The sequence below is a fragment of the Panthera leo genome, chromosome D1 (assembly GCF_018350215.1).
Source record: "Panthera leo isolate Ple1 chromosome D1, P.leo_Ple1_pat1.1, whole genome shotgun sequence".
NCBI lineage: Eukaryota > Metazoa > Chordata > Mammalia > Carnivora > Felidae > Panthera > Panthera leo.
The window spans coordinates 79888511-79910060 of record NC_056688.1 but is presented as its reverse complement, the minus strand read 5'-3'; the positions used below and the strand labels follow the sequence as shown (position 1 = coordinate 79910060).

The 21550-nt window shown below is 35.4% G+C and overlaps 1 protein-coding gene across 3 annotated transcripts in view; it reads right to left on the bottom strand.

Annotated features, from left to right (window-relative positions):
- LUZP2 (leucine zipper protein 2) overlaps positions 1-21550 on the bottom strand; it is a 490860-nt gene that overhangs the window by 107615 nt on the left and 361695 nt on the right. For all 3 annotated transcript variants that reach the window (XM_042906257.1, XM_042906255.1, XM_042906256.1), the window contains exon 7: positions 19501-19563. In XM_042906257.1, the coding sequence (XP_042762191.1) occupies positions 19501-19563 (63 nt within the window). The remainder of the gene's footprint in view (positions 1-19500; positions 19564-21550) is intronic.

The window sequence follows — 21550 nt, the reverse complement described above, 5'->3', positions numbered from 1 at the left end:
GCATCTGATTTCGGCTCAGGTCATGATCCCATGGTTCGTGAGCCCCGCGTCAGGCTCTATGCTGACAGCTCAGAGCCTGGAGCCTGCTTCGGATTCTGTGTCTCCCTGTCCTTCTACCCTCTCCTGCTTGCACTCTGTCTCTGTCTCTCGCTCTCTCAAAAATAAACGTTAAAAAAATTAAACAAAACAAGACAGAAGTTGAAAATTTGGCCCCAAATCACTCCAGTCGGTGGCAATACCAGGATTGATTCTTCAGTTCTTGTTGCTCTAGATTCAGAGTATTTAACGGCTGTGCTGAACTGTAAGAACAAAGAATCACCCACACCTCTAATCAAAGGAGTTTTATAGGAATTTCTTATGCAGGAATCCATGAATTAAGTGGCATAAAAATCTGTGCCCTACTCAGGGTGTTTCTATATCCATCAGTTGGTCAATTCTCAGCTCAGTAATTAATTCCTATGCTTAATATTAACAATGAAACTGAAATAATTGAATGTTAATGAAGAAAAACTTCCAAATCCATTAACTCATACCTTCCACAAAACTCAACCTGAAGTAGATGTTAGACCTAATTATAAGGGCCAAAAATTATAAAACATCTAAATGAAAAACATTTATGACCTTGGGTCAGACAAATATCTCTTAGCTGTAATATCAGAGAAACGTAACTTGTACTTCATCAAAAATGAAACATTTTTTCTCTTTAAAAGTCATGGTTAAAAAATGAAAAGCCAAGTCACATACTGGGAGACATCAATTGCAAAATACATATTTCTTAAAGAACTTATACCTAGGACACATAAAGAACCATTATAACTCAATAATTAGAAAGCAATCTAATACAAAAATAGAACTTTCTCTTTTTAAAATGTTCATTTATTTTTGATGTACAACTACATCTCAATCCTCTCTCACGCTTGCCTATGAGTAACATTAAAAAGCGGGGAAAGAGTTTATCTTTCTATTTCTGTTTGCCTATGCTTCAAAAAAACAAATTAGAAGGCAAGGTGAAGGCAACCAGCATTTGCTGATTCACATTCCATTTCTATAGTGTAGTGATGATTTCCATTTTGCAGTTGGGAAAATAGCCCAGGGAGGTTATGCAACTCACTTAAGAGTAGGAAAAGCATGTGTTTTATTAAGCTTCTGCTAGAACCCACTATTATGATAGAAACAAAGTAAATTTTCACTTCCTGTTTTTGAACAATAATAGCCAATACTTGTGCAATTAGCACGTTTATAAACACTATTATAAGTTGATAATTTACTTGTGCATACTCATAACATTTCAAAATAACTATATGGTACAGAAGCTATACTTAAGCTCAGTTTAGATGACAAATAAAGAGACATATATATATTTACTTATCTTGTTCAAATCCATTCTGAAATTGACAGTCAGTATTAAACACAGAGGCCTGGATCCAGTCTCTTTTAACTGCTGCACAATTCTGCTTTTTCCATAAGTTGAGCATAAAGATAGTGAACTCAGTTGTGAATAAAACACAGGCTTAATGAATGCCTAAAATAGGCAAGACCAATCCAAGTGCTTTCATTTTTTTTACTACTCAGAATATTTGAGTCGACTTCTCCTTTCACAGACTAGTAGATAACATTAAATGAGAAAAATTGTATACCCCATTAAGTAGCAATGCAGTTTCTATTCTCACTAAATTGTTTATTAAAAAGAAATATGAAAGTATTAGATTGTAATGTGGGTTTTTGTGTTTGTTTTTGACCTGTTTTCTGAGCATAATGCTAAATCATCAGTTTCCTTTCCTTTCCTTTCTCCTTTTTTCCTATATTCACTTTGAAGTCAAAAGATATTTAAGTTGGTAAGCAATAAAGGAAAAAAAAAACAGAAAAGAAGTAGAACCAGAATCTGTGGGTCAGCTGATCAGTCAGAAGCACGTACATGGTTATGAAGTTGTGGGTCGCGTATGTGTCACTAGCTGGAATGACCAGCAAGGCACTCCTAGGATCCATGGAAGGAGAAGAACAAGTCAGAGTTTCCATATACAAGCCATGAGGAACTTGAACCTTTCCCCACCAACAAAGAGAAACAACATTCATAAAATTGACACTTTTCTCTAAGAATTACCATCACCATCAATACCATTCCTGATTTGGACCATCTTGTGTTTCTGGTCTATTCTCTTGCCTCTCTCTGCATGTACCACACATTTCAGAAAGTTCCTATGATGATTTATTTAATACTAACACATGTCCAAATTGACCTTACTGATTCATTTGACTCTTTCCTTCCTTTCTTCTTCTCTTAATTTCTACAAATATTTACTGGGTACCCTACCAAGTATAGGCTTTGATGTAACGCCTTCAAGGTCTAATCCATTGTCATTCTTACATGAAGTTTGTCCCAAGGTGGTAGTAATAGGTTTACTGATCTTTGACCCTCCACTCATTGACCCGCTCTCCCAAGAGCAGTAAATCCTTATAAAACACTTTCCATGTTGTATTAAAATTAATTGTAAACTAGCTCATCACCCTTACTAGACTGAGAGCGGGACGACCTGTCATCCAATTCTGATTTCCCTCTGCCTGCTCCAAAATGTCAGCTGTGATGAGTGGAACAAAAAGGTTGGGAGGAGATGTTAAATAATCAATACAAATACCCTCTTCTGGAGGTTCGTGTGCTAAAGAAACACCGGTAAATTACATGAAAGGCTGAACGCTCAAGGGGAACTTTAATTACCTGATTTCAAATGCTGGTTCTTTCTACCACACCAATGTCCATAGAATTTTAAAATTTAATGAAAGAAAAACAAGGGCACCTGGCTGGCTCAGTCAGTAGAGCATACGACTCTTGATCTTGAGGTTGTGAGTTCCAGCCCAACAGTGGGTGTAAAGATTACTTAAAAAGAAAAAGAAAACACCTTCACATCAGATTAATTAAAAGCCTGGGACCTTATCATTTAAAGTGTGGTCCACAGACCATCACAGTCAGCACTGTCACTCAGAACTTGTTTGAAATGCAGAATCTCAAACCTCATCCTAGACCTACTGAACCAGAATATCCTCTTAACAAGATACACAGGTGATCCCTGTGTTAAAATTTATGAGACACCAACAGAACATCCTCATTTAGTGAAGCAGGGAACTATAATTAAAACAACCAGAGTTGAACAGGCAACCTGTAAGACTGTGCTTGATTGGGAACAAACTCTTGCAGACTAACATAACACTTAAATCCAAGCAGCATGCAAATAAAGGAGCTCAAATAAATGAAAATGTAAATATGGGATCACTGTTATCCACAATATATCTAAACTAAAAACAAATTTAATACATAGAAGAGGAGTCATGGAATATCGAGTTAACATTGCTCCTGCTCAATTTCACACAAAATAATCCATTTTTAGTATTATTTTAGAAGATTTTACAGATGCTAATGAATAAATTAACAGTATATCAGCATATCAAATTTGTCCAAGATAAAACCAAGCACGGAACCAAATTATTATAGCAAAGTCTTCTTGTACATCAAAGATTAAAGACAATTCTCATCTACTATTTCCACGAAAACTATATTAAAGACAGTTGAAAAAGAGAATGTAACCTTTCATATCTCTGATTCCAGACACTGGTCAAGTGCAATTATGTTAAGAAATCACATTCAGTTCTTGGTCTCTACACTGGTTTCTTTTCTTTAATAAAGAAACTTGTGAAAAAATTTATTAGGAAAATATATATTCCAATAATTTCATTTCTGAAAAGCTATGATGCCCTTAGTCCTTGATTGCCATATAAAAACTAAAAAAAAAAAAAAGTCAGCTGTTTTCTCTTCAGAATGTTCTGAAGATTCTTTTGCCTTAATTTATAAATAAATAAAGCAACACAGTTGCCTAAAATGAAGGGGATGAACTGCTCTTTCCCTGGCTTTCAAGATAGCTCTGTATTTAAAGGAGAAAAAAAGGGGGCCTGGGATGTAGTTATATACATCCTGGACACTGCTGAGTAGGATGGCCTGAGTTGAGAATATGTGATGCATTTTTGAGTGAGACTAAGTACAATTGTTTAGACTCTGAAAAAGTGACTTGGTATTACCTTGAGAAATAAACTTCCCTCTGGAGGAAAACCAAAACCAAAACCAAAATCAATTCATGGATAATAATATATGTATAAAATATTGCGTAGAATTCATTTGTATATATAATCTCATTTGATCCTGTTAAATAACTTTGACATGTGGGTATCAATCCTACCCATAGTTTACTGACAGAGGAATTGATATCCAGTAAGGCTGACTACTTAAGCTCAGTTTCCAGGTAAGTGAAAGAGCCAATAAAGAACACAGATCCCCTGGGACACCTGGGTGGATCAGTTGTTTAAGCATCTGGCTCTAGATTTTGGCTCAGGTCACGATCTCAGGGTTCGTGAGTTTGGACCCCGCACCAGCCTCTGCCTGACAGCGCAGAGCTTGCTTGGAATTCTCTGTCTCCCTCTCTCTGCTCCTCTCCTGCTTGCTCCCGTTCTTACTCTCTCTCTCTCTCTCTCCTCTCTCTCAAAAATAAAAGCATAAAAAAAAAGAACCCAGATCCCCTGACTGACTACAATCATATATATTTTTAACCATCTCAATGTCTATTTACTAAGGAAGAAGAAATGGACAAATGTTCAGGAGATGATGCTTAGGCTTGATAGAAATAAGAACTTTCACACAGATATCAGTCAAAGCTGCAGTACAGTCTTCCATAAAAGTGTTTGTCTTTGTATACCTAGGCCTCAGTTGGTGCCTCTTAATTGTGCTATGTGGTTTGCCCAACTTGTCACAAGAAGCACTAATGATATAAAAAGATTTTACCCAAAACATGTTCATAGAATTTCTATATATCATTCACTATAGCCCACATGGATATTTCCAACCTCAGGGAATTTTCCTATTTCTTTTTAAAGGAGGAGTTGCAATGATTGGGGGCAGGATGGTAGGATATGCTAGTTGTGACTTTGACAAAAGAAGAGATTATACAACTGGGAAAAAAACAAACTGAAAAGCATATGTTGGTAACTGTAAATTTTGGCTCCTGGCTAAGTAGCATGGCTTCAGAGCACTGAAATGATTGTTACTGCCTACTCAAATAATATACCCCACTCACCTTCCTAGTTTATTTTACTATTAGCAATATATTGAATTCTACCCTAGCCTAAGATCACAAATGTTCCTAAGACTGAAAAAAATTACATTATGAACTTAAATTCTCCTTCTGAAGGAGTCTACAAGAGGGGGCATCGAGAATAGAAAGGGCAAACAGAGACAAAGAATGAAGAAACCAACACAAGAAGACTATGGGGAAAACACGTTACTTTATAGATATGAACCTGGCATCTCTGTGGGAATAAGATAAGCATATAAAAAATCAACGATATATTTTTTGTTTGAGTGCAGTTAACACCCAGTGTTAATTTAAAAGATTGTAAAAATTACAAATAAAATGAATTCATTAAAAACACAAATCTCTGGGGGAGCCTGGGTGGCTCAGTCGGTTATGAGTAGGACTTTTGATTTCAGTTCAGGTCCTGATCGAGTCTTAAGCATTTGCTTAAGATTCTCTCTCCCTCTCTTTTCTGCCCACCCCCCCCAAACAAAACAAAACAAAAAAAATAAAACAATCCAGATCTCTCATCAATCTGTCAAACAAAAAACCAACTATAATCGGAAGTGAGAAAGGGGTTCTCCCACGGTCAGAATTTCGTAAGAGAGAAAAATCTGCCTTAGAATGTTGAGAACCTTAATCACTACACATTTATCAGGAGAGGTGATGCCGTCAGGAAGATCAGCCAGTATCGTGCAAGGGACTGGAATTGGAGGTGTTACAGGATCCTTCTAAAGTGACGGTTCTTATGCTGGTGAAAACTTCTGCAGTAAGTTGAGCTGACTTGTTTCTAAAATGGGGTTTATTAAGTCTAAATGGCAGTGGTAGAGGCTAAGATAACCCCTGGAATCTCTCTTTAAGAGATATACTAGTGTCAATGATTGAAGGGGAGATGCTGCTGTTGTAAAAGACTCCCACTGTATACACTACTTAGGGATTCTGCTGGTGCCTTCAGAAGCTGTACATGCCTTGTGATAGACTATGAAACTGATGGAGAACTCTCCTTTTTAAAATTCCTCTAAATCGTGTCTACTGCTGCAGCTTTCTATGCAATTACCTTTCAAGGTAATTGGCTTCTTCTATTATGCACGATTAACAAACACCCTAGCAACTGCGTTACAGCAATGAAATGAAATAAAATAAATCAAGTAAATTCACAAATACATTTCTGAAATGTCTCCTGCCCTGACAAAGGGGAACATCGAAATGTACTGCCAAAAGAAGTATTCAAACAAGAACAGTAACTTGCTCTTGTCTTCTGAAATTATATTTGGCATCACCACTAGGGCAAAGGATATGGAGCACAAGTAATTTTTAAAAAATTGTATAATAAGTGAAATTACTGTATGTTTTCTTCACTGTTCTTTCTTTTCATTTTACATTAAATATAAGAATGTATGTTTAGATGAGGCGCCTGGGTGGCTCAGTCGGTTAAGCGTCCGACTTTGGTTCAGGTCATGATCTCCCAGTTAGTGAGTTCAAGCCCTACATGGGGCTCTGTGCTGAGAGCCTGGATCCTGCTTCAGATTTTCTGTCTCCCTGGCTTTCTGCCACTCTTTCACTTGTACTCTGTCTCTCTCTCAAAAAATGAATAAATGTTAAAAAAAATTTAAAAAGAGTGTATGTTTAGAATACAAGTATTATTTAATTATTTTATATTTTAATTAGAGATGAAAAGCTACTTGAAAATGTTTGTATGTCCCTGAGCAGTACTTCTGTAGGGTATTCAAATTTGACTCTACAAAACACCATAATGTCTTTTTTGTTGTTGTTGTCTTTGTAATTTCTAATCTATAAATTCGAACCTAAGATGAGCTCTGATCAGAAACGTGTTGAACTTTCAATGTACTCAGAAGAAACACAGGATGTTTCACACATATGTGTGTGTGTGTGTGTGTGTGTGTGTGTGTGTAAACATACTGAAAATAAAACCACTTAGGACCTAAAGAAATCAGTGCATCAGTGGGCAGATGTGCTTGGTCTGAAATGGTAGAATACTAGGCAAGTCCCAGAAGGAGAGTGATTCCCCCCAAAGGTCTCATGATGGTGCCACTGTTCTACATATGCTCCAAGCAAGGAAATGTGCAGCCAACTGAAACTAATAAAGATTGTGGCCCCTCTCGGTGGGAGGGTAGCTTGTGGAGCCAAGATACAGATGCAACATGATAAGACAAGAACAGGCAGGGAAGGTCAGCGATCCAAGGCTCACCCACCCTCTCAGACCAAGGGAGAAATGTTCCAGGGCTGGTCTAAAGTATATTGTCTTCACTTTGATTTTTGACACAAGGATTCCCACTTGTGCCCTATTCTCTCATGTTCCTTAGCATAAAGACCACTTCTCTTTGAAATACATTTAACAATTATTATTTACTGCAACAGTAAGACAATGGTGACAGCATCTTGCAGAGCAGCTCTGTAGAAACTGAAGACTGGCTCTAGGCAAACTATTTAGAGCGCTTTCAGAAATGGCAAATAGGTTTATCTGAAGTACCAACTGTGACTGACTTTTAGAATCTGCTTCAAAACTTGGAATGAGAATGACTTTGAGGCTAGATCCAAGCTCAGTGGGAAAGAGCACCGTGACACATGAGCAAATGACGGAATGGGCACAGGGTGTGGGGTGGAGACACACAAAGCTATACATATTTTAAAATGTATTTACAACTGCTGTCCGAAGGCACTGAAAATATTTTGTTTTCCTAGGAGATGTGAGATAACATTTTTTAAAATCCTGAATTAACAGTAGAACTTGGTTAAAATGGTAAAATGTGAAAACACTATATAAAGTTATAAACACTTTCTAACAATCACTTCTAACATAACCATCAACCTGGCAGATAATACCTCTCAGTTTTCGAATAAGTAAACAGACTAAGAAAGAGAAAGAAACTTGGAAGAAGCACGGTTTACGCCCATTAACAGCTTAGAATGGTAGAAGGTAAGGGCCAATTTGTAAATCAATGGTCCTTAAACCGTTAAGCTTTGGGTGTTGATAGAACATTTGATTATCTGATAATTTATACAAACGTCACTCTAAGAAAAATGCCATAAGAAAACCTATAAAAATTATGAGCAAAGTCTAAGGAGTCAATTCCTTCCTGAAATGCATCCATTGTTTTCAAATCCCTCACTAAAGCATGAAGACATCTTATTCAAATGGAAAGAACTTTGCTCAGTGCCTGACAGATAACACATGCTCAATCCATAATTTTGAACAAATGAATGAACATGAAGTCAGGAAACTCAGATTGAAGTTGTATAATCATAGATAATTCACTTTAAAACTCTGGGCTTGGGGCGCCTGGGTGGCTCAGTCGGTTAGGCGTCTGACTTCAGCTCAGGTCACGATCTCGCGGTCCGTGAGTTCGAGCCCCGCGTCAGGCTCTGGGCTGATGGCTCAGAGCCTGGAGCCTGCTTCCGATTCTGTGTCTCCCTCTCTCTCTGGCCCTCCCCCGTTCATGCTCTGTCTCTCTCTGTCTCAAAAATAAATAAAAAAAAAAAAAAACGTTAAAAAACAAAACAAACAAAAAAAAAAACTCTGGGCTTGGTTTCTGAAAAACCTGTATTTTTGGTGATATTCAGTATTTAAAGAATCCCAATGTTTTTGGAGAAAGTTTAATGTTTACCAAATTTCAATTTGTTACAACTTCTGATAAGAAACATGTGTCCTTTTATATATAATCTGTGTGTCTATTCCATTATCAGGTAACTAATGAAAAAAAAATCAATGAGGCTTGTTGGCTTTGTGTTTTAGCATGGAGGCAACAAGCCTGAAAAGTTGTTTTGTTCTGGAGAAGGTCAGTTAATTTCCTCTTGTGTCTTATTCTGTTGTTTAAAAACAAGTAGGGAGGATCACAAAAATATAGGGAGTCAGAAAAAAAACTTCTGCTCCAAGCAGTTGCCAATTCTAAACTGAAAGCAGCATACTTTTGCACTGAAACATGCTTATGGTTTTAAGGAAATGCATTGAGTTTTAGTTGCCAACCGTTGTTTGTTTGTTTGTTTGTTTGTTTTTGTCATCAAGTTATATTTACAGCTATACATGTTTGGCCTTCAAATCTTTCAGTGCATTAGAAAATATTTCTTGAAAGTATAATCTATAAATAGCCCTAAGAAACAGAATATAACTGGGAACAATGTAATATAGACGAGTCAAAGACTGAGATTAGAATAAAACTGTCACTTCCTAGTTTTGTGATTTCGGACAAGTCTTTTAACATCCCTAGGCTTTGTTTTTCTATTCAGGATAAGGTGATATTATTACCTGCCCTGACTGACTTGTAAAATTATTTTAAGCCACAAATGAATGTGTTTTGAAAACCTTAAATTTTGTCAAATCAAGTAAGAAAGTAAAACCAGTAACCCTTCTCACCCCTTATGCATGGTGTCTACATTTTAGGGCCAAAGCTCATTTAGCTGGAGATAATTTGACACTTGTAACAAATGACTGGCACCAAAAATGCTTTTGCTCATTAAAAAATGGTTTAACACATAAATGTGATAAATGTAAGATAATGAGAGGCAGATGCACAGAAATTACCTTAAATTACACAGGGGTTTAAAAATTATGGGGCAGTTGCTTCACAAATTCTCTTAGAGAAGACTCAAATCTTCAGAAAATAATCTGGCATTCATACATGGAAATTCATGTGGCAATGTCCCTGCTTTTAGGAGCAGACAACAGTGGGGATATCAAGTTGGGCACATCTTATTTCTAGAGAAAATACCAATGAGAACACATGCCATGTTGATATCTGAGTTTCAGAGGAATGGATACATCTGGTCTGTCACCAAATCTGCTGCAATAAATATCAGAATGTTGATACAATGATATAAATATATACTATGAAATAATTATCAATGTAATAACTATAAATCTCTGTCAAGTCAAATATACTTGATATGATACTCTAAAACAAGTCAGTTCAATTTTAAATAAATGAATGCATGAATGAATGAATCTACTATGATGGTTTCAATCTGTTAACTAATTTGCTTTTTAAATAAATATTTTGGTGGCCTTTATTGTCAAACCTCTGAAGGTCTCAATTCCCTCATTGTTAGATGGATCCCCCAACTTCTCTGTTTGACAGGGGTTGTCATGAGGATGCGATAATGTATCAAACATTAAATATATATAAGGCACAGTGATTTTCATCCTGTTTCCTATTTTTGTGGAATTAAATGAAAAGGCTATCTTGTTTCTTTCCATAGTGAAAAATCATAAAGTGAAATTAAGTTTGTAAAAATCTAAGTGAACAGCTGAAATCTCTAGCAATTTTTATTACCAACACTTGTGATCTTTAAAAGTTATAATAGCCAAGATATGGAAGCAACGTAAGTGTCCATAGGTATACAAATGGACAAGAAAGATGTGGCATATATATACACACATATACACCCAATGGAGTATCACAAAGCCATAAAAATGATGGAATCGTGCCATTTGCAACAACGTGGATAGACCTGGAGGATATTATGCTAGGTAAAATAAGTCAGACCAAGAAAGACAAATGCTATATACTTTCACTCAAATATGGAATCCAAAAAGACAAATAAACAAACAACTAAAAAGCAGAATCAGACCTACAAACACAGAGAACAAACTGATAATTGTCAGGGAGCAGTGGTGTGGGGGGTGGGAGAAATGGGTGAAGTGGCGTGGGAGATACAAGCTTCCAGTTATCGAATGAATAACTCATGGGAATAAAAGGCACAGCGTAGGAAATATAGTCAATAGTATTATAATAGCTTTGTATAGTGACAGATGGTAGCTACACTTGTGGTTAAGACAGCGTAACATATAGACAAGTTGAATCACTATGTTGTATACCTGAAACTAATGCAATATTGTATGAAAACTATACTCAAATAAAAGAATATAAATCATATATAAATATATATATTATTTATCTTCTTTTATATATATATACATATATATAATACCTTTTACATATATATATATATATATATATATATATATATATATATATATATATACACACACATACATATAGTCCTTTTGAGGGCAGTAATTTGATCATTTTGCCACTTTATTTCAAACACTGAAGGACACACGATATTATTAAATTGTTTTTATTCAATAAATAACAGAAACAATCACAAAACCAGTATAACTCAGTGGAAATCTAATTTAATGTAATTCTTTTAATAAAAAAAATAGAATGCATACAAATTGAATGTCTTAGAATATTAGAATATGGAGAAAAGGATGGATATTGGGACCAAATTGTGTCCATCTGAAACCTAAGGTCAGGACATTGACAAAGAGTTCATAAATATCAGAGGACAAAGCATGACGGAATATTCAATATGTGCTACAACTAGTAAGCAGTAGGAAAACAAACAGGATTTTATATAGTGAAGAAAGTAGACACACAACCAAATGAAGAGCTACCCACTGGGAGACCATAGGAAGTGAGAGAAAGAAAAACAATAACAATAAAAGGCAGGGGAAGAAGACTGACATAGACCCTGAATATGAACATATATGATAGATGGGACTCCTTCCTCAGTTATACACTATACTGAAGACCATTAACTTTTTAGGCCTCACTTTATATGCAGATGCACACACACACACACACACCTTACGGTATGTATGTATATGTGTGTGTGTGTGTGTGTGTGTGTGTGTGTGTGTGTGTGTATATACATGAATGTATATGCATATTCACATATACACACATATCCAATACCTCAATACATCATATAAACCTAAATTGTTTTGAGGAGTAAATGAGATAATGCATATAAAACACATAACGGGGAGCCAGGGTGGCTCAGTTGGTTGAGTGGCCAACTCATGATTTTGGCTCAGGTCATGATCTTACAGTTATGAGATTGAACCCTGAGTCAGGCTCCATGCTGAGTGCTGAGCCTGCTTAAGATTCTCTGCCTATCTCTCCCTTTGCCCTTCCTTCTCTTGCATATACATGTGCATGCTCTCTCTCTCTCTCTCTCAAGAAATTAAAAAAAAAGAAAAACACATAGCAAAATCTCTTACAAGTGCATAGTGTTTAGTATATGCCAGTTGTTATTATTACTCAAGATTTTCTGTTTTATAGATACAAAATGACACACTTAGAGGCAGTAAAATTCTTTTAAAAACATATTTTGGACATATTTATCAACAAAATGCCATGCTTTATTTTATATAAATATACACATACTATAAGCACAATATTAAATAAGGACTGATATTATACTTATCATTTAAAAAGGCCAAATGTTAGCAAAACGACAGGTGGAACAAAACCTTCAGCAAAGGCAAAAACAGGTCAGTCTCCACACGGAGAAAGTCAGTTAAGGAAACCTGTCATGACCAAAATGTATGTGCAAGAAGCTTTCTACCCAGACTATAGCTATTCGTCAGCTTATAGGACATGAAAGTGAGATCAGATCTAACTTCCAGTTAAACTCAGCAATGTTTCCTTTTGAGAATCTGAGAACAAAACTCAAATTGTCTGTCATTTCCTACTTCACTAGGGAAGTTGATAAATTCAATTTTTGGTAACTGGGAGCATTACGGAAATTGTTTTGAAATTACCAAAATAAAAGTGAGGAAATGAAATTAAATGGCTTACATTTTAAAATAAATGTCCAAGCTCCCAGTAATCATTTTATGGTAAATTAAAATAGCAATTTTCCTTTTATAACCTCTCAAACACCAAAGTTTGTTGCTGCTTTATTGTGGGTATTATTTACTTAACTACAACAGTGGACTGAATTGTGCCCCCCGCCCCCCAGTGCTAAAATTCCTATGTTAAAGTCCTAACTACTTGAAGGGGTAATTAAGGTTAAAAAAGGTCATGAGGGTGTGGACCTGGTCTGGGTGGGATTAATGTCCTTATAAGGAGAGACACCAGTCACTCTCCCTGTGAGGACACAGTGAAAAGCTGGCTGTCTGCCAACCAAGAAAAGCACTCTCACCAGAAACCAAACATTGCCAGACCTTGATCTCAGACTTTCCAGCCTCCAGACTCCGAGAAAATAAATTTCTGTTGTTTAAGCCACCCAGTGTATGATATTTTTTTATATCAGCCTGAGCAGACTAATATATTTACTTACCTATGTATTCTTGTTTCTTTAATAAGAATACTCACAACTAAAGAAGTTTTAATTAAACACAACATTTCTTTTTTTCTTACTGTACTGATGGTAGAGTCAACTGTTGTAATTTTCTTAAGAGAGGTGACCTCAGCAAATGGGGGGCTAGGAGGTCCCAACAATTGTCTCCTGAACAAAACAACAATAACAACAAATAAACAACTACGAACAGATGAAAATAGCTTAGAGGAAAGCTGTGAGCTACAGTGAAGAAGCAGCCAAAACTCTGTGAAACTCAAAAACTGAGGATGGCCACACAGAAAACCATAGGAAGGATTTACCTATGTCACCCCATCACCCCCAGTCCAGAGCAGCTAAGCGCCAGGAGGAATCCCCACAGAGGGATTTCACCCCACAGGAAAAGGGAGAACAGGAGAGGCCCCAGCAAGCCTTACCACTGTGGAAGTTTGTAGCCTTTGCTACCAAGGATCCCATAGTCTTCTTTAGTGTTGATCCCAGATGACAGAACCTTCCAGAGTCCCTGTAGAGCCTTCCAGAATCCCTGCTGTTACATCTCCTCCCCATGGCTGGAGCTGTTGTTGCAGTGAGACATGCCCTCAGGGTCCTCAAACCTCACTTTCTGGGATTGGGATGCCCCAGTGCTTTGCCGTAAATGTGACCAGAGCTGCCACTGCTTGGAACATGCCTTCCAAGTTCCCACGTCCTGGCTCTGATCTTTGTTGAGGACCACCTCTGAGCTCTGAGACCAGGGCCCACCCCTGGGTCTCAGGTCACGGTTCTGGCCTGTCAGTGCCAAGACTGTGCTCCTGCTGCTCTGAACACCGCTCCCTAGGTCCCAACACATAGCTTTACACACACACAATGAGGGGACAACAGTCTCTTCAATAAATGATGCTGGGAAAACTAGACAGGCACATGCAAAAGAATAAAACCGGTCCCCTATCTTTTTATCAGTCATAAAAATTACCTTGACATGAACTAAAGACTTAAATTTAAGACCTGCAACCACATAATCCCTACCATAAAACACTGGGAAAATGATTCTTGACGTTGGTCTTAGCAATGATTTTTTGGATAAGAAGACAAAAAAATAAAAAATAAAAAAGACAGCAACAGCCAAAATAAACCAGCAGGAATACATCAAACTAAAGAACTGCTATACTAAAAGGAAACGATCAATAAATTGAAAAAGGAACCTACAAAATGGAAGAAAATATTTGCAAACCCCATATATATGATAAGGGCTTAATATCCAAAATGACTGACAGATATATGAAAAGGTGCTCAACATCACCAATCATTAGGAAAATGCAAATCAAAACCATAATGAAATATCACCTAAGACCTGTTAGTATTGTTATTTTCAAAGAGACAAGAGATAACAGATGTTGGGAAGGATGTGGAGAAAAGGGAATCCTTATCATTGTTGATGGGAATGTAAATTAGTATAGCTATTATGGAAAACAGTATCTTGGTTCCTTAAAAAATTAAAAAGAAAGTTCTAGTTATAAAATAAATAAGCCTTGGAGATGAAAAGATGAACAGCTTTATATGGTGAGCACTAAGTAATATATAGAACTGTCAAATCACTATGTTGTGCATAAAAATTATATATATGTATAATTTTTAAATATATACACACAAAGGAACATACATATATATATATATATATATATATGTAATTTTTACAAAGGAAATATATACATATATATACAAAAAGGAAACATATATATATTTTTTATAAAGGAAACATATTATATATTTATACACAATACATAATATATGTATACACAAAGGAAACTACCATATGATGCAGTAATCCTACTTCTGTGTATACATCTGAAAAAAACGAAATCAGTGTCATGAAGAGTACCTGCATAGCCATGTTCATTGTAGAATAATTCACAATAGCCAAGCCATAAAATTAACTTAAATGTCCTTCAGTGGATAAATGGATAAGGAAAATGTGGTATACTCAATTGAACAGTATTCAGCCATAAAAAAAGGAAGAAACCTTGACATTTGTGACAACATAGATGGACCTGGATGGTACTAGGCTAAGTGAAATAAGCCAACCACATAAGCTAAGAGAAAGACAAATATTGATGGTATCACTTACATATGGAATATATGGAACAAAACAAAACAAAATAAAACAAAAACAAAACAAGCCAATTTTATAGAAACAGGATAGAATGGTGGTTGCCAGGGGCAGGGAGACAAGGGAAATGGGGTGAAGGATATCAAAGCTTAGAAATTTGCATTTAAAAGAAAAATAAGTAAAAAGAAAGAAAGAAAGAAAGAAAGAAAGAAAGAAAGAAAGAAAAGAAAAGAAAAATAAGTTTTGAGGATCAAATGTACAGCATGGTGTGTAACTTAAAGTTACTGACAGTAGATCCAAATCATTCTCACCACACACACACACATACACACACACACACACATATACACACACACAAATAATTATCAGAGGTGATGAATGTGTTAATAATCTTGATCTTGGTAATCTTTCCACAAGGTTCATGAATATCAAATAATCATGTTGTACACTTTAAATATATATGATTACATTCATCAATTATTCCTCAAAAAAGTAAAAAAAAAAGTTATAAACTCAAAAACAGTGTACTAGGTGTCAATAACATTAAAATTGTTCAATAATTTTGGTGAATTATTTTATAGTTATATATATGTTCAATATATACCTCAAGTTAAAAATAACAACAGAATTTTTATCATAGTTTAAGTTTAAATCACAACACACACATATATAAATACACAGATGCACAAATATTTCTAAGGTTAAAGTTAAGTCACTATTGGAATACATATGAAATATTATGCATTTAGATTTTACAAAGAAATAAAGGATGTTTTATGTTTTAAAATTATATGAAAAAGGAGAATAGATAACATAAACTCTATATTAACTAATATAATCATAAGGCAGATTATGCCTAATATAAAAGGAACTAAACAGAAATATAAAATATTTCAAACTATTGTGTGTTTTGAGTGATGGGTTTTAAGTGAGAAAATAATACTTCTGAAACTAAACAATTGTATATATAAAAGTAAAATAGAGCAGCAAAATGGAAAGTAGATATTCCACAGAATATCATCTCCAAGTGGAATCAGAGAGGATAAAAAGTAACTCAAGTCAGGGTAACTAACAGTCAGCAGGGCCTCACTTCTTCCTTTAGTAGAGAATGTTTACTACCTCTGGCAGCCTTCCTAATCAAAAGCCAGTTCTCAAACATTAATAAGAACACTGAATTTATCAACATGTCTGACAATTGTCAGCACATGCCATTATTTTTAAAACATAATTGAAGTGTTTCAGCAGTACTCATTGCTCTTCAAAGACTGTCTTTAATAAAAACGATCAAATCTATTCAAAATTGAACAGATTTTCAGGGAAACTACTTGAAATAGAATCCTCTATTACTCATCTCTGAGTTCAGCAAAATATTACCAAAGATATTCTGTGGGTTCATTTTCAAAGGTGCATGTAGTCACATGCCCTTTGGGACTACATACATGAATTTCTACAATGTACTGCCATGACACCTCTATTTATGTATGCACATATGTATATACACGTGCCTATATGTATGTATGAATTCATTTATTCATTCAGTATATGCTTATATAAGACCTAAAATGTACACTGTTGATATAGTAATAGGCAAATCAGATGAGTGAATGCCATTAAGATGAATGAATGAATACTATTTCACAACGGAAGCTGAAAACACTAAGGTCTCACTTGTTTTGCACGGTTGCATGGCCATGTTTGGAGAAACATCTTAAAAAATTCTCCTCCCTTATAAAAGTTATGACACTGAAGGACAAGCGCTTGCCCCTTCCTTTTTCTCCTCTGACTTTGTACAAAATTGGACAAAGGAGCATATAAATCTTTAACTACTATCATATATAATGAGGGATCAAAACTTAGAATAAGTCAGTAAGTTGAGGACCGAGATATGGAACGGTAGGAAAAACCAAAAAAAAAAAAAAAAAAAAAAAAAAAGTCGGTCTGTTGACATTGTTTAGTTACTGAATAAGTTAAAAAGGGTCATGTTTATAGACCTCTCATTATCTTATTTAACAAAACTCTTGCTGATAAACAGCACCTTAGAGAGTGTATACGCTAAAGGCATTCTAACTTAGGCAACTTCATGGTCATACACAATTCACCTGATTTGATACACAAGCGCTTCTTTCAAAGTGACAAAGGCTTACAAATAATGTTTCATTTTCAAGTCATAAACATTTTCAACAAATCCTGATATCGGTACTTTCTGAAATTTGATAAATTACTAATGTATATTCAACAACTGGCATATTATGAAGAAATAAATCACTGAAAATTATTGGATCTCTTCAATCTCTTTTCCCAAATTTTCTTCAATTTGGGAAATTAAATTCAAAAAGTTTAAAAAGCTTACATGATCTATCTTTACATAAATTTCTCAGCCTCCTACCTAAAACTTATCAGCTCCAGGGAGCTCAGATTTGTTTTATTACAGTCCTGATATTATTAAGTTAAACTAATTCACAGAGAAATAGAAATTTCTCTTCAAATGAAAACACACACACACACACACACACACACACACACACACAGACATGCACATACGTTTTATTTATTTTTTCCCAATTTCAATTATTTATTGTTGTTGACAATTTATTTATTGTTGATGACCTTACAAAAAGCTAAGGCCAACCTGAAATTAAGAGTTAAAATGCCCTGAGCTCGAGTCTCAATATGAAAGACAAGTGCCTTGGGTTTTATACTTTTATCTACTTATCACATAAAATGAACAGAGTATTGTGAGGCAGGGATCTTTAAACATTAATAAGAATTAATTCAGATTTTTCTTGGTGTGCAGGGAAATGTCTTGTAAATGAGGTAAAAAAAAAAAAAAGGAAAGTAGCATATTCATGTAAGAGTCAATGGCAAGATATGTCCAGATTCATGCCTCACATGGAATGAGTTTTTAATAAATACTGGCTGACATAATAGGACTACCTTCCCCTGACTCTGAACCAAAAGTAAAGGGGCTGAAGAAGGAAAATGTGTCATTTCTTATTGTTTTCACTGGAAAAATTGTAGGTTTTTTCAATCATTAAATAAATGAGAAACTATCTCCCTTTAATTTAAACCTGGCACATATAGATCAGGCTGATCATTGTAATGAAAATATTTTTTAAAATATTATACAAAATGTAATTCGTACTTATTATTTATCAAGCAAATTATTACTCCTACTCCTAACAGCCTAATATTCCATCACTCTACTGCGTTTGGAAATGCACATGTACCACAAGCACAACACTTGCCTCTTGTCTCCCCCTGCTCAAGGGAGATAAAAGAAAGTATCTGTTTAAGTTTCACCTTGCTGCTATAACAAACTACCCTGAATTCAGTGGCTTAAAAAAGCACAAACTTATTCACAGACAGTTCTGAAAGTCAGAAGTCTGAAATAAATTTTATGGGACTAAGATCAAGGTATTGGTAGGGCTGGTTCTTTCTGGAGGCTATTGGAAGGAAATCTTTCACATTGCCTTTCCTCCTCCAGCTTCTGTGATCGCACAACCTTCTTCTTTAGGCTTTCTTATTTCACTGCGATAAGGACTTGCATGATTCTATTTAGGTCTTGCCTGGATATTTTGGAATAACCTTCCTATCTGAAGATCCTTAACTTAATCACCTCTGTAAAGTTTCCCTTCTCATAAAGTATAATATTCACAGCTTCCAGGAATTGGCAAGTGGATATCTTTGGGGGGCACTAGTCCATAGTTTGTGGTAGATGTCTATCTATACACAGATGGTGACTTGATAGTCGTAAAAAAAGAAGTATCAATGATGAAAATCAATCAACAATGATTAAATAGGAAGACTCTTAGTAAAAAAGAGATTTATGCAGGGGCCTCTGGAAGTCAAGAATGTAGATAACCAGTGGATCTCATCTCTGGATATTCACTCAATCTATGCTCTCCTTAATGTAAATATTTTGAAATACAGTATTCCTCAATATTGAATTAAAGTAATCGAAGGTTACAAAGAGACTTTAAATACTTTGGAATGACGCCTACCTTTGATTAAGAATGTACCCAGGAAATCATATTTGCATTTATCTCCATTAATTAAGAAGGCAAGAAAATGAAAACATCTTCAATGCAGTCAAATACAGCTATAATTCTCATAAAAATCCAGAAATTAAATGTAAGCTAAATAATATTATAGTTCAGTTATTGGGTTGGTGGAGGGGGAAGGGAGAAAGATTCTCACCTTAAATAATAAATCCTTCTTCCCATAACGAAGCTCCTTCAGCTGGGCTTGGATTTTTTTTGACTGCAAGAACAGAAACATAGATTAGTGCCTTAATTTCATTTATATTTTCAAACTTGAAGATTAAAATGATTTTAAACTGTACAAGAATAAAGTTTGCAGTCAAGCAAAAGCTTAATCTCTGCTTTCGAAGTCAGACATCCAGGTCATCCAGGCAGGAAGAGAAAACCAAAGCCTGTGCAAAGGAACCATAGTGTTTAATTTTTTTGGGTAGAAATTTTATTTGACATTTAACATTTAATTTTTTTATTTGAGTAAAGTTGGCACACAATAGGAACCGTATTTTTTTAAAGGCATTATTTAAAGAAAGTAGTTTATCGTTTCTCTGTCTAACATCTCCCCCCCACAAAAGAATACACACACACAAAATTTAAGTCACCAGAGCATGTCCAACAATTCAATTTTAGATGCTGGATATACCTATGTATAACTAGGCTACAGTTTTCACTGTTTAGTTGCAATTACTTATTTTTTAAGATTAAATAAGGGTAAATTTAAATTGACAACCAAGTTTGAATTTGCTGTATGTCCAAAGGGAGGGTAGCAAGCAAATGTGACAGAGTGTAAAGAAAGCAGCTAGGAAGCTGAGGTGAAGGCTGTTTGCTCTGCAGAAGAAGGCACTTTTTGAGAGGACTACACCAAATATAAAAGGGCTTTATGACAAGAACATTTCTCTCAGCAGACGTGGTTGACTACCCTATGGATATATATCTGGTGAGCCACAGATGATGATCATGCCTTCCTATTTTTCCAGCACAGATGCAATTTCAAATATTCTAACATGAGGACCTCAGGTATTTGTCTTTGTGTATCTAAAATGACCAGTTCTGATTCCTCAGTAGGAGAACACAAACACAAATGGATTATCATCGTCAAATAAAGAATGATAACTGAAAAAATAGTAAAAGAGTTGAAGAGGAATGTAAAATGGTATAGTCACTTTGGGATACAGTTTGGTGGTTTTTTATAAAGTTAAACATGAGCACACTGCATTATACAGCAATGCTTTCTAGGTATTTGTACAAGAGAAATTACAACATAAACACAAATGTTTATAGTATCTTTATTCATAATAGTCAAAAACTAGAAATAAGCAACATGCCCATTAACTGGTGCACAGCAAACATTTTTCTGGTACAATCATGAAGTACTAGCATACTGTTCAGCAATTTAAAAAAATGAATTAAGTACTGAAGCATGTAACAGTGTGCATGGATTTCCAAAGCATTATACTGTGTGAAATAACCCAGTCACTAGAAGCTATCTTTTGTATAATGCCATTTATATTATATTGTAAAAAAGACCAAAGGAGAAGGACAGAAATCAGGCTAGTAGTTGACATTGGCTGGGGGTTTGTGGTAGAGGTTATAAGACAGCAAGAGAAAACTTTGAAGATGATAGAAATGTTCTATATGTTTAGTATTTGATTTGATATACATCGATCAAATCCATCCAACTGTAAAGTTAAATGGGATGAATTGTAGGTAAGTTATATCTCAATAAAATTCAATTTCAAAAGTAGCTGGCCATAGTACATACTAAGCACAAGATCCTCTTTAAGGTCCTCTTTATGAAGGTCCTTTTTAAGAAATAAAGTCCACTCATATTTTTTAAATATTATAATTTTTCGGGGCGCCTGGGTGGCTTGGTCGGTTAAGCGTCCGACTTCGGCTCAGGTCATGATCTCACGGTCCGTGAGTTCGAGCCCCGCGTCGGGCTCTGTGCTGACAGCTCAGAGCCTGGAGCCTGTTTCAGATTCTGTGTCTCCCTCTCTCTCTGCTCCTCCCCTGTTCATGCTCTGTCTCTCTCTGTCTCAAAAATAAATAAACGTTAAAAAAAAATATAATTTTCAAAGCTACATTGAATGTACATGAGTCTTTGAATGTACTGAACCAACTGCAACTATACTATTTAGTTTCCTACTATGTTCAGGACATGTCTAATGACACGAGATAGTAGAGTTTGCCAAGTGGGAGCTATGTTATGGTGT